The 14524-nt window shown below is 39.1% G+C and overlaps 1 protein-coding gene across 2 annotated transcripts in view; it reads right to left on the bottom strand.

Annotated features, from left to right (window-relative positions):
• The window catches only part of cdh19 (cadherin 19, type 2), a 29505-nt gene that overhangs the window by 6298 nt on the left and 8683 nt on the right, over nt 1-14524 (bottom strand). For both annotated transcript variants that reach the window (XM_079805849.1, XM_079805850.1), the window contains exons 4-11: nt 13354-13473; nt 12842-13009; nt 10367-10554; nt 9718-9971; nt 8373-8509; nt 3330-3451; nt 2466-2583; nt 273-524 (exon numbers count right to left, since the gene is read on the bottom strand). In XM_079805849.1, the coding sequence (XP_079661975.1) occupies nt 273-524; nt 2466-2583; nt 3330-3451; nt 8373-8509; nt 9718-9971; nt 10367-10554; nt 12842-13009; nt 13354-13473 (1359 nt within the window). The remainder of the gene's footprint in view (nt 1-272; nt 525-2465; nt 2584-3329; nt 3452-8372; nt 8510-9717; nt 9972-10366; nt 10555-12841; nt 13010-13353; nt 13474-14524) is intronic.

The raw sequence follows: 14524 nt of genomic DNA, 5'->3' as shown, positions 1-14524 counted from the left end.
GACCCTTATTCATCGTCTGGTGTCGTTTAAAGCCCTTTGAAGCTGCATTGAAACCGTCATTTGGACCTTGAACCGTTTGGAGCCCATTGAAGTCCATTATATGGAGAAAAACCATGGACTGTTTTCATCCAAAACCTTAATTTCTTTTCGACTGCAGAAAGAAAGACATGGACATCTTGGATGACATGGGGGTGAGTAAATTATCAGCAAAAGTTTATTTAAAAGTGAACTAATCCTTTAATATCATAGTAGCACTTCTCGTTTGGCCTCACCTGTAAGTGTGATGAGGCAAACCGCCAGCCCCAGTAAGATCTGCATGCTGAGGTCCAGAGAGAGCGCCTGAGCCTCCACGCCGGCGGACGGACAGTGGCCGCTGGGCTGGCAGACACACACCCTGATGGTGAGGGTGGTGGTGCTGGACAGAACCGGGGATCCGCTGTCTCCGATCACCACCGGGAGATGATAGTGCGTGCGATCATGATGGGTGAAGGAGCTCCGCCGTGCCAGAATGCTGGCGGTGTTATCTGCAATGGGTTCAGATTATGAAGCAATTCTACTATACACAGTGCATTATACAAACACATTGGGCAGACTTGCTGATCATTTGACCTGTATATCAGGGGCATGCAGTGCTGTTCTGAAACGAGGAGGAAAAGTCCTCACAATTTTATAATGCTTTATTTTTAATCCAATGTAAATTAATGTTGCACTTAATGTTGACACATTTTCCAGGTAAATAAACATTACTTGCTGTTTTTTTGGGCGGGAGTTTTTTTTGCCTAAATGATCAATTCATTAAAATTGAATCTCATCAATTTAGTATTTTTCTTTTTACAGTGTTTACGCTGCATAACAGAACTGCAACTACACACACACACACACACACACACACACCGGCGTTTCACACCACAAGAGTGAGCAGCGCAAACTCCACCCACAGCCGATTCTGCAGATTTCATTGGTCATGTCAATCACAGAGCTGATTTCCTACAATTCTACGTTACAACAAATTCTAACCCCTAACCCCTAACCCTACATCCCTAATCTTAACCAGTGAAACTGACTGAATAGTGTTCTAAAGAAAATGGCAGTACAGGAGAAAAGCAGTTAATACGATTGTGCGAGATGAGATCACTGAGCCGGACCGTCCTTAACTTCCCAACCGGACATTGGCACATTTGTAGTTTCACCCAGCACCACTACCCCATCCTACCCTGTGAATCTCAAGCCCCAGAACACCCCCATCGCTGAGAACACAGCGATAGAGAAGAACTTTCCCACGCGCGGCACTGGGACGGCCCGCAGGGGATCCACGCTTATATCGTAATATATTATAGCAGAGGATCAAACTCCAGTCCGAAAGTCACTGGCCTCCAGCTCTGGGCTCCTCTCTCACAAAGCATATTTATATAGCATATTCAATAACTTTTTTGTTCTAACATCAACTAGAAACAATGTTTAATTTATGAACATTTCTTTGGAAAGTCAATGACAATTGGATGAAGCAATAGCCAACAGCGAAAGTCTTTGCACTTGGAGGTTCTGCCCACTTTTGGAGTTCACAACCCATGTTGGAGATCTCCGGTCTGCAGTTAAACCTACAAGGGGTTTTGGCACCGAGTCTATTTTTGCTGCGCTGCTGACGCTCAATTAAAGTGAAAGCAAACTTTTGATGGACAAAATAAATATGATTTCATACAAAAAGTGCTCAAAATGCACAGAGTAAGTATGTCTAGTGTGTTTTAACAAGAACTGGACTATGTCAGAAAAGAAAATGAAGAATCAAAATATGTTTAAAAGATTTACCTATTTAAAATAGTTTTTAATCATTCAGTTTGGGTGAAAGTATGGTGTATTATAAAAAAACTAAATTAAACAGTCAAATATGAGCTATATATTATATGTGTATATGTATTTTTTAAAATGTATTATGCAATAGGCTTACACAGACAGGTACAGTATATATTTTGTAGCACTACCCAAATCAAAGATTTTTAGTTTTTTTATCTGCAGTTTGCTGTCTTGTAAATATATCGAAGTATGACTGAAATGGCATGATCGGAGCGGTTTTATTGCTTGTGTTTGTTGTTTACCATTTAGATGCGAATGTTGTATAGACACCCCATGTTAACAAACTTTAAAGACTATCAAGTAAAAGTAAAAGTTTCTAAGTTACTACATGAAGTATTTCATCTTAAATGACAGCATAGGTTAAATGATTATGGGTAAAAGAAGCCAGACCCCAAACTGGAGCTGAAATCATCTAGATTCTGTTGGATTTACTAAACAGAAGTTCAGCATGAAACTCTTGGTGAAGCTTTGAGTTTAGCACTGACTGATCACACCTGCTGTGGGAAAACTCTATACCTAACATAGGCAACAAAACGCAGTTAGTGTGTGTGCCGCAGGCGTAAGATGAGTGAAACTGGCCCTTCTAAATGTAGAAAGCTCATGTTGTGACATACCTTGGTTGTCTCTGATGGTGAAGTTGGGGTTGATGTGTTTGTCTGGGATCATGGAGAAATAGAAATGATGGCCATCTACAGGATCATCTGCATCAGTGGCGCTGATCAACTCGATTAGCTTCAGACATACAGAGAGCATCTGATCTGTACATGCACACCAATTCATCAGCAATTCAAACTCTCACTATTGTGGAGGTACACGTCTGGGGATTGTTGAAACGCTGCTTGTATGTAAAAATTCATCCAGTTCAATACAGAATATGGACTGTGTCATAGTAAATATATTTTTGTATGTTTTGAATACATCAGGCCACTGTGTATGGAAGTAAAATAATGCCAAATGTTTTTGAAACAAAAAAGCTTGTTGAATTGCACTACTTGAAAAAATATGCATTGCATTAACCATGCTTGCATTGTATTTTTTGGTCTTGCATTTTTATGCACTGAAATTCAACATGGTTGTATATTTAAGATGTGAATATTTCAATTCAAAACATTTCACTGAACATTTTCATTTTCATTATTCATATATTCATTCTGTTTCTTAAATATGCTACCATGTTGAATTTCAGCCCATAAAAATGCAAGCCCTGAAAATACAAGACATTAAAATGAACGCATGGTTAATGCAATGCATATTTTTTAAAGTAGTGCAATTCAACAAGCTTTTTTGTTTCAAAAACATTTGGCATTATTTTACTTCCATACACAGTTAGCTGGTTAAATCTTTCCGTGATTTCTCTACTTCATCTAAACTGGTATTGTAACTAAAAGGGCTAAGCAAGTCATTATCCTGAGAGTAATAGCTCTGTATTGTCAGGACCGATTATGAAAAGATTAAACGTTGGCGTGTGTGTGTGTTACCTCTCCTGCCTGTGTGTCCTCACACACATATGGCTGATAGTCTTGAGAGAGGGTGGGCATGTTGTCATTGATGTCCAGGACTGTGATGAGTAAAGACACTGAGGAGGACAGCTGGTCGTCTCCTGAAAGATGCAGGAACACACACACACACACCCGTCTGTAGCACATCAGTTACTCAAAGCTGTTCATTTCCAAAGGGTTTGAGTCACTTTATTACACAGCTCAGTGGAGAACTGCTCATCCGGGTCACTGAAGTCAGCAGCGCTACACGCTTGCTAGGAACGGGTTTTCCTCCTGAAAGTTTTGCGTTTGGTGAGCTAATAAAATATTAAAACTCAACTCAATATTTTGTGTACAGTTATTTAATGAAGCCCTCTGGTATCACAGACTCGCTCTCTCGCTGCTGCTGCCTTTTGGCGACGTTGTTTTGTACATTGTAATGGATATGAGATAACAAACAGGTACGATTTTAAAACCGTTTCATCTCAGATCAATATCTGTTATCCCATAATTATGTATGTGGAGAAATATGTGGCATGACTGTACTGTATCCCTTAAATGTTTAGTTTAAAAATCTAGTTTGAACTTGCCGCTTGCAAGAAACTGCTCTTTCCGTGGAAGCTTTGCGTTTAAAACAGCACGATAAATAATTCCATTTTAAATATTTTAATTATAGTGTATATATGAAAAGAGAACTTCCATTACATTGACATTTTTTAGCGGTGTATTACGAGAGCGGTAATGGACAGCAGCATTAAAAAAAAACACCGCAAATCTCCAGGGAGAAGAAAAAAAGTATGTGCTTGAGATTTATACAGCATCTTTAACTAAACCAGGTTTGTGACAAGATAATGTGTGGCGTCTTTTGACGCTTCGTTTATTCCATTTTATAATAAACAATGTTATAATTTGGAAAATTATTTAGATAAGGCAAGGGAAGACAAAAACTTTGAAATTACTAGTTAACTTTGTTTTGTGCTCATGATGAGAGTTTTGATTATTAGATTATGGGGTTGGGAATCTTTGGGTAGACAAAGCGTAGCGAATCGATTTGATTCACGATTCATAGGTTTTCGATTAGATTCAAAAACTATTTTAGCAAATGCAGAATGATTCGATTAGAGACGATCCACGTTAAAATAGCTTGTTTTAAGAAACGTACCCACGTGCAAGTGTGGTTCATGAAGTTCAAATAAAACAAGTTTTTTTCTTTTTTTAAAGCAGAGGCTCTGGTCTTTCTTTTGCTATATTGCATGTTGAGATATTCCAACAAAATATTCTGGGGGGTTTGAAAATTGTGTGATTATTTAAATGATTTAAAAAATGCTGACGCTGGCTGCAGTGGCGGTTCTAGACCACGGTAACTAGGGGGGGCCAGGCAGGGGCCACTTGTGCTTTTAGGGGGCACACGTAAACATTTATCTTAACCAGTAGTTAAATAGGTAGTTCACCTAAAAATGAAAATTCTATCACCATTTACTCACCCCCATGTCGTTCCAAATATGACTTTCTTATGTTAAACACAATATTAACTTATGTATTTTATTAAACTGTTGTATAAGATCAGTATCGCATTTGCACTCATCCTATTCTGGGTAGAAAAACAGAATTCGTGTGATATTGTTATTATACTGTAGTCTATATCATGATGTAAATGTGAGGGCGTTTTCACACTTGCAGTTTAATTCGAAAAATTAATTCGGTAATGTGAAAGTTGTCATGCGGACCCGGGTGAGCTGATCAGGGGGACTGAATTCGAGACTGCCTGAAGGAGGTGGTCTGATCTGATTGCGCAAATTGCACTCGACCTGTGCCGCGATTCATGTAAATGTGAAAGCAACAAGGACTGGAGTGCGCAAGAAAAATAACCTGCGCATGCATTTTATCAGATGACGATGTATTTAGTTCAATAAAACACATGTAAGGGATGATAGTGTTGATGATTTACCTTGTATACGAGCAAGAGGGAGCCTGTGGTGTATCGCGGTGTGACGCGGACCACAACAAACATGCCCAGAGTAAAAACGCTCTGAGACTAAAACTCAAACGGGGGCATTTTTGCCGCATATCTTGAATTTTATGGACATTCTAACTAAGAAGCACTGAAATGGTTTGGTTAACGACATTCTAACAGGTTTTTGAAACAACACGAGGGTGAGTTACTTTAGGTGTTTTTATTTTCTTTTTGGGGGAACAAACCCTTTAACTTATTTTCCGGATTATTGAAAGTCTTTTTTATCTGGCCATGTACTGCATCACTCTGCAGTCTCTACACGTGAAGTAAAATAATTTAAAGTTAATTTATTTATTTGAAAAGTAATGTAGGCCTATATGTAATATGATCATGCATGCTCAATTTATAAAAGTAAAACTAAACCATTTATTTGTTTATTTGTTTTGTGTTAACCTCTCTGTTAGCGGACTCTTCGCAAAGCATAGGCATAAAAACAAACATCTAATACTCTATAAGCAACACTGGACAATTGGATAAAATAATATTATGACTCGCTATATGTGAACAAGACTGAAATTATATTATTTTCTGTATCTTTTCTCGGGTATGCCTATCTCTGTGGTGAAACACGTCTCTGTAGTCGCACATGAACGGTTCTTTCATTGCGTTGGTTACAGGGGCGGGGCCAGAGGGGGGGCCTGGGGTGGCACGAGCCACCCCCAAAATGTAATTGGCCACCCCAAGTGCCCCCCCACCCATCAGAGTCGGAAGGTAATATATTGTTGGACTTGTAGTTCCAGCGGTGCATTGATTTATTTATATTTTATTGTATGCATGCAAGTGGCCACTGCACTCATCCCCCTGTTTGCTGTGGTTGTGGAGCGCCTCCGCACTGGGGAGGAACCACTCTACCATGACGTGTTGTTATCGGAATAAATAGTGGGTGCAAACGGACGGCGAAGGTTGGTTTCTCTGCTTTAAAATTTATAAAAAATCATTTACGCACAAAAATAAACTAAAGCTAAGCCAATCCAGTAGCCAGAAAATGCGAATGAGAAGTTGCGCACGCTCTGTGAGAAGATTGTGTGTGTGTGTGTGTGTGTGTGCTCATCCAAAGCGCGCAAACCGCGTCTTTCGAGTCTTGCGCTTAAACGGACAAATTCACACAAAAATTGTCAACATGACCGTCTTGAGTATTCTAGCAAACTAATATTGTTTTTAATGTTAATCAAACAACACAAGACGAGGACATCACTCACTGCTCTTGCTTTTGTAACTTTAATAACAATCTTTAATTTATACAGTCAAATATGCAATGCTATTTTACATTTGATTACTGATATTCAATTTCTGTACCTGAGAACTAATGTTAGACCTACCAGAAAAACCTGAAAAGTCACTGTTTATTTTATTAGTATCTTTGCTCTGATTGTATGTATTTGTGCTTTTGCATAGTTAGATTTGTTTTTATTTTTATTTGACAGTAGTTATTTTTTCCCTGAATATAGCACATACAGACTTAACCATGAGTAATTTGAACAGTTAGACCCCTAGTACCCTTTATTCACATAATAAATATGTATTACAGGCCCCTACTAATTATTCTAGAAATAAGTTAATTCAACGAAGGTACCCAATTTTGCTACATATTTTTGATGGTTTGAATGCATACTCCTACATGTTTTACCATTCATATCTATGCAACCAATAAATAAATTACTACTAAAGTACAAAATTGTTTACAAAAAAAAAAAATGTATGGATCTTTATGGATCTAGCTCTCAAAATGCACCAGATTTATGCATTTAAATTTAAAATGAACAAAATGTTCTTTTGGAGAGCACGCCCCGGGACCCCCTAGAGGCACCAATGTCAACCCAGCACAGTCTCACAAAATCCTGTGGGAAACAAAAATAATATATTTATAATGTACTATAAATATGAATAAACAGCTTCTTGTTAAGCTCAAAAGCCTTTCTACTGTTGTCAATTATGTTGGTCCATCTAGTTTAAAACTATATACAACTATGATGGAAAAAATCTTGCTTGCATTGCATTTACCACAGCCCATGTGCTTCTACTACTGTTGAGTTATTTGTTATTTCATATCACATTTGAAGCTGCTAATTTTGAATTCCTTTTCACGCAGAATAATAGTTTTGTTATCAATAATATAAAGTATTATTACCTCCAGTGTAGGGCTATTTATACTGGTTCACTGTTTACTTGTATTTAAATGTGCCACCCCTCTCTGAGTCTGTGCCCCAGCCTGGCCCCCCCACGAAAAATTGTCTAGACCCGCCCCTGGTTGGTTATAATTTATCTTTGGCTGCATCTTCCTAATTTGTAATATGATCAGAGATTACATATGTGGACGTGTTCGGAGAAATTAGCCATTGAAAAAATATATTTTAACTACCAGTATGTTTAAATTAACAAAATGACTGAATGGAATTCAAAGTCGTCAAGTCAGTCAAATTAATCTACAGTATCACTGCTGCATATGGGTGAAGTTACACACAACACAACATGTATAAAGAGAGCTTATTTTATCTGTAATCAAGTGCGTAGCAACCATTATAGCCCGCGTTTTACAACTATTTGAGCGAATGCAGACTGAGTGACGAATCATTCATAACAGACTACTTGCGCTCCACAGTGCACAGCCTCCTCATTTCTTCACTGCATTGGTTATTAGTTATGACACAATAAAGTACTCTTTTCATCACACACCGCCACAGCAAAAACTGCACAATGCAACCAGTTTCAGAAAATTGATTCCAAATTTAGGGGGGCCAGAGGGGGGGCCAAGCTTGTTGACTCGGGGGCACTGGCCCCCCTTCTGGCCCCCCCTCCCCCCAGAACCGCCACTGGCTGGCTGGCAACTTTACAATAGAAACAGTTTTTCACAAAATTACTGTTTTACTGTGAGCAGAAGAGATTTATTTCAAACACATTATAAGAAATGTACCTGTCCACAAACTTTTGAACTTTAGTGTATTTATTTGTAAAACGCAAACATTTGAAGCCTTCTCTAGTGGTCTCAGATGTTTAGTGTTAGTGGTGTAAGCATGTTGGCGTATACTCACTGATCTCTCTGGCGATGACAGTCAAGTTGTACCAGGCGGCGGTTTCTCGATCCAAACGGGTGGCCACATACACAGTCCCATTACTGGGATCAATTCTGAACATCTCTTCTGTGTCACTGCTCTTGGAAATGCTGTATCTGGTCAAGAAAAACAATTGTCATTTGGGGCAATTTTCCTCATATACTTCTATTGTTTGTTACCACATGCAGATTTCAACCATTCACAAACAGCATTTAAATCAAACAATCATGAACTGTCTGGACAGTTAGACTTTATGCAAACATAACGTATTCTGTTCTGTCTGTTTCTCCAGATTGCTCCAAATTTACTGGGGGTTCTCCTCTGGTGCAAAAACACAATGTAAGCTACATAATAAGTCAATGTTTTGTAAATGTATAGTATTGGAATTTAAAGCAGCTCCCTAACCCTAACCCTAACCCTAGATAAGATCATTGAGAAGTTCATCCTAAGTGTGACATCCTGCAAACACGAACAACACCAGACACTGAACTGAAAACTACACAGATAATTGACTAAAACAATGAACAGCTGTGATGAATGAGGTTAGTGTCCATGGTGACAGACTGTGGCGGGAAAATTGAACAAAGGAAAACATGTGACTGATGAAAACAAACTGAATGTTCATGAAAGGTAAAACAAACTGAACATAACTGTGACGTATACAATAGCCCTGAATCTTTAGCCTGACAGTAGAAAAGGAGATACTGCATTACGTCATGCGGTGGGCTTTGAGGGGTTTGGGGGTTTTGTGGCGTTTGCATCCATGGTTTTTTTATTCTGCCCTTGCAGTTCTGCCCCAAACGTTGGTTAGGGTTAGGTTAGGTTAGGTTAGGTTAGGTTAGGTTAGGTTAGGTTAGGTTAGGGTTAGGTTAGGTTAGGTTAGGGTTATGTTAGGTTAGGGTTAGGTTAGGTTAGGTTAGGGTTAGGGTTAGGGTTAGGTTAGGGTTAGGTTAGGTTAGGTTAGGTTTGGTTAGGGTTAGGTTAGGTTAGGTTAGGTTAGGTTAGGGTTATGTTAGGTTAGGGTTAGGTTAGGTTAGGTTAGGTTAGGGTAGGTTAGGGTTATGTTAGGTTAGGGTTAGGTTAGGTTTAGGTTAGGGTTAGGTTAGGTTAGGGTTAGGGTTAGGTTAGGTTAGGTTAGGTTAGGGTTAGGTTAGGTTAGGTTAGGTTAGGTTAAGCCAACTAAGTTATGTTTTGAAAGTACCATAGAGTTACAGTGTTAAATCTCAAGGCATAAAAACTAAACGATGAAATGTCATTCTCCCCTAACATTTAGGGATTAGTATGGGTCCGAAAGGGAAAGGAGAAAAATACAAATGAAAGTTACCTTATGGGGTTGTTGGTGGTGTCTGTGTCTCTTGCATAGACTGCACCAACTTGAGTGCCAATTTGGGCGCTTTCTAGAACTTTCCAGCTATAAGGTGTTTCGGAAAAGATGGGTGGTTCATCCACATTTGTCACAGTGATTTTGAGTGTTGTCCGGTCATGAAACTCATATGCACTCAAAAAACGTGTGTCTATGTTTTCATTGACGGCCTCTACAGCGATGATGAACCGCCTCTTGCTCTCATAATCCAGTGGCTAAAGAGATGAAGAGAACACATAAAAGACAGAAAACTCATAAAAGATCTCCCACGGGGGTTGTAAGGCTTTTTGCTTATCTAAATGTACTGCCTCAATATGACTGGATGTTTCTAAATACAAATAAATATATGAACTCTATAATAAATATAATATAATATAATATAGTATAATATAATAATACAGTTACTAATTAATAATTGACAATAAAATCATTTTTTATCATAAATGAAAACATAATACAAATTGTATATAAATATAAATGAATGAATGATAAATGCAGCTTGAATCTGAAAACATCATGTCCAACATTTGTAAACAACGGTCATGGAAATTCAGAAAGAAATGGAAAGAGGATGATTAGATATACATATAACTGTATTGTTCTATAAGACCTGAGCCAGTATGACAATCCCCTCTTGAGTGTCAGGGTCCGTCTGGATTGTGAAGGTGCTGCTCTCCTCGAGATCCTCTAAGCTGTAGTTCATTTTAGCATTCAGACCAACATCGCTGTCATCTGCCATTATCCTTCCCACTGTGGTGCCCACTGGGGCTGACTCTGATATAGCGAAGGTGTACAAATCTGGACATGAAGAGGAAAACACTTTCAATGTTCATGTGCTTTGACAAAGAAAACACAAAAACTACATACCCATGTGTTTTTTCTGCTATGGTGCAATTTCTTTTCATTGACTTCTATTATTTTTTATTCTGTGCTATGATATTTCTGTCCTTTAACCCTTACCACAACCTAACCCACTCAGAAACATTCCCCATCACCACATTATAAGATGCCACTTCATGTTATGTATTAAGTTGAGCTATCTATGTGAGCAACTATGTGGGCTGCTCTACAAAGAAAGCACAAGTTGAGTCTCTTTTAGTGCTTTTTACTGTGCAACAAGGACCAAATCAGATATCTGATCCAACGACTTGGCAAAGATGTTGAACCACAATCCAAAATTAACCCAAATCTTCTGTCATATATATATGCTGAACAGAGTAAAGAGAAATCAAATAAAAAGATAAAAACAAGAATCAAATAGAATAGATACAAAGGACAAAACCAACAGTCAAATAGAAGTATAATAATATTAAAATGCCCGGGAATAGAGATACGTTTTAAAATTGACTTAAAAATAGTAATGGAAGGTGCAAGGCGGATTTCCAGGGGGAATTGGTTCCAAAGACGGGGGGCGGCAACAAAAAAATCTCCCTTCATTTTTAGACGAGAGCGAGGGATGGATAAAAGAGCCCTGTCTGAAGATCTTCAAAATCTGGAAAACGACTGAGGAGTAAAAAGGTCTTTACGATAATGAGGAGCTTGATCATTAAGAGCTTTAAAAACAAACAACAAGAGTTTAAACTGAATTCTAAAATGGGTCGGGGACCAATGAAGCGAGGCCAAAATTGGGGTGATATGATCATATTTCTTGTCCCGGTCAGCAGCTGCAGATGCACCATCTGGAAGAGTGTAAGCGATGACTGAGGAAGACCCAGATACAATGAATTACAGTAGTCCAAGCACGAGGTAATAAAAGCATGAATAACCTTCTCCAAGTCTTGGAATGACAAAAATGATGTCGTTGATAACAACTATTCTTAACAACAGAATTAATTTGTTTGGTAAACATAATTCTGAATCCAAGATAACCCCAAGTTTCCTAACCTGGGTGGAAACTGAGGGAAAATGATTACCCAAATCCTTAATAACACTATTCCTTAGTTTTTGCCTTAGATGCATTCAAAATAATATATATAAAAATAATAAAAAGAAGTGGACCCAAAATAGATCCCTGAGGTACACCACTAATAATAGGGGCAGAAGATGAAGAGAACTTGCCTAACAACAGATCCTCTTGATAACGAATAAATGCTCTAAACGCCAGATAAGAACATTATGGTCAACAGTATCAAAGGCAGCTGTAAGATCAATACAGGACTTTTACAGGCATCAACTGCAAGTAAAATGTCATTGAACACTTTTAGCAAGGCCGACTCTGTGCTATGATGGGCAGTGAAACCAGATTGAAAGGGTTCTAATAACTTGGTTGCATTTAAAAACTGGATCATTTGAGACTGCACACATTTTTGTAAACGTTTTGATAAAAATGATAGCTTAGAGACAGGCCGATAATTACTAAAACAACCCTCATCCAGACCTTGTTTCTTAAGCAAAGGCTGAACAACCCCATGCTTAAAACTCTTCGGGACCACCCCAGTGTCCAAAGATGAATTAATCAACACTTGGACACTGGGTACAATTATAGGAAAAGCAGTTTTTATAATCTCTGAGGGAATAATATCAAGTGAGGAGGAAGATGTCTTCATCTTCTTTACCAAATCACAAAGCTCCAGTAGAGAGACCTGCTGGAAATTATGATAGAACGGACTAGCCAGAGAAACCAAGGACAGATCTGAGAGCTGTGAAGTGAAGGATGAACGAATAGCTATCACTTTATCAGAAAAGAATGTTAAAAATGTCTGAATGTTCGATGAAATTGGCAGCTTGGATTAATTACTGAATTTAACGAAGAGAATACAATTCTAGGTCTATGACAGTGTGTAGTATTTAAATCAGAAAAATACTTTGCTCTAGCTGACTTTGCAGCACTCTGAACCTTAACCAGACACTCTTTGAAAATCTCCAATGACACAGTTAAGCGATCGTGCTTCCATCTCCTCTCTGCTTTACGACAAGCCTGTCTGAGAGAACGAGCACTACCAGAAAACCTAAAAGCTTTCACAAAAATAATATGATGTGATAAACCCTTTCTTAAAGGTGCTGCCTTTCCCATAAGTGTGATGTAAAATATTTCATCTGTTTGTTTGACTGACTGACGTGTCATGGTCATGTTTTGGATTCTCACTGTGCTGGAAAGTGGGTCCGTTGTCATTGACATCCATTAGGCTGATGGTCACGGTGGTCGTGGCGCTGTAGCCTCCGTTGAGTCCCAGCATATCTTTCACCTGAACCACAACCAGATATATCTCCCTGGCTTCTCTGTCCATATCAGGCCATGACGTCACAATTATGCCTGTGTTGGAGTGAAAGAGAAATAAACATTGAACACTTGATGCTGCTCTGTCCAGTCCAAAGAAGTGTGCCACGACCCTGACACAAAAAATTTAAAACGACCAGCCAAAGTGTCAGGACTTTGAAGCAGATGCCCTAGCAGAGTAAACACGGGAGCAGTTTATCAGATGTGTTTTACAGACATGTTTTACAATACTTCAGTGTGACACAGTGTCTTCATTTTAATCCCTATTTATTATTTATTTGACATAAATACCATTTAACCCTAACCCTAATGCCGTGAGACTCGGATCATTTTAAATGTGACTATTTAAAGCACAAAGGTTATTGCTGAGCAATATGCACCTGTTTTGGGTTCCACTGAGAAGTAGGGCTCCCCCTGCAGGATTGAATAGATGAGTTTAGCGTTGTTTCCAAACATAGGGTCGTCTGCATCTGTGGCTGTCACCTGGATAACTGTGGTCCCTGTAGAGAAGAGCAAAGGGAGAATGACTGAATACAGTTCACATATTCATTGTGCTGCTGTCATTGAATCTGCCATTGCGTGTCTGTCTCTCATTTACGAAAAGTTCTTTAATGAGTCTGTTCTTTGTGTCTCTGATATTGCCAGCAGCTATATCTCCCTGTAGCCCAAGACTGGTTTCCCACTGAAGCTAAACATTATCTGGATGGGAAACCTCCTGGGAAAACTAGGCTTCTGCTGGTAGAGGTGTTAGTGAGGCCAGCAGGGGGCGCTCACCCTGTGGTCTGTGTGGGCCCTAACGCCCCAGTTTAGGGATGGGGACACTATACGGCAACAAGCACCATCCTTCGGATGAGACGTTAAACTGAGGTCCTGACTCTCATTAAAAATCCCAGGATGTCTTTCGGAAAAAGAGTAGGGGTGTAACCCTGGCATCCTGGCCAAATTTGCCCATTGGCCCCTGTCCATCATGGCCTCCTAATCATCCCCATTTATTGATTGGCTTCATCATTCGTCTCCTCTCCACCAGTCAGCTGGTGTGTGGTGGGTGTTCTGGCGCAAAATGGCTGCCGTTGCATCATCCAGGTGGTGCTGCACATTGGTGGTGGTTGAGGAGATTCCCCCTTTCATGTAAAGCGCTTTGAGTACCCAGAAAAGCACTATATAAATGTAACTTAATTAAATGCAAATGTAAATGTAATTTAATTAATTAATTCTATTGAGTTAAAGTGTCTCTATATTGTAATTGTTCCTAGTTGTTTTCTGTCCTGTCTCTTCTTTGCTAAATTTGTGTATTTGTTCTAATGCTGCGTTCCAGGCAGGTTTTTGAGCCCGTAAATTAAAACTTCAAACCACGACTCACGACTTTGTAGTGTTCCAGGCAAAGTCACGCCAAACTGCCTGAGCGCAAGGAATCGTGTGGTAGTTAGACGTAAACAAAGCGTGGCGGACCGTACGGGGTGTATGCTCATTTACAATCATTTCTATCGCCAAAGGTGCTTACTCCTTGCTTATTTGAGGGAAACGGAGGAGAAAAACAGCGCAGACGGCAAG

Source organism: Gobio gobio (assembly GCF_949357685.1).
Source record: "Gobio gobio genome assembly, chromosome: 23".
In the NCBI taxonomy this organism is placed as follows: domain Eukaryota; kingdom Metazoa; phylum Chordata; class Actinopteri; order Cypriniformes; family Gobionidae; genus Gobio; species Gobio gobio.
Note: the sequence above shows the minus strand (reverse complement) of the source record. Positions and strands in the feature narration are given on the sequence as shown.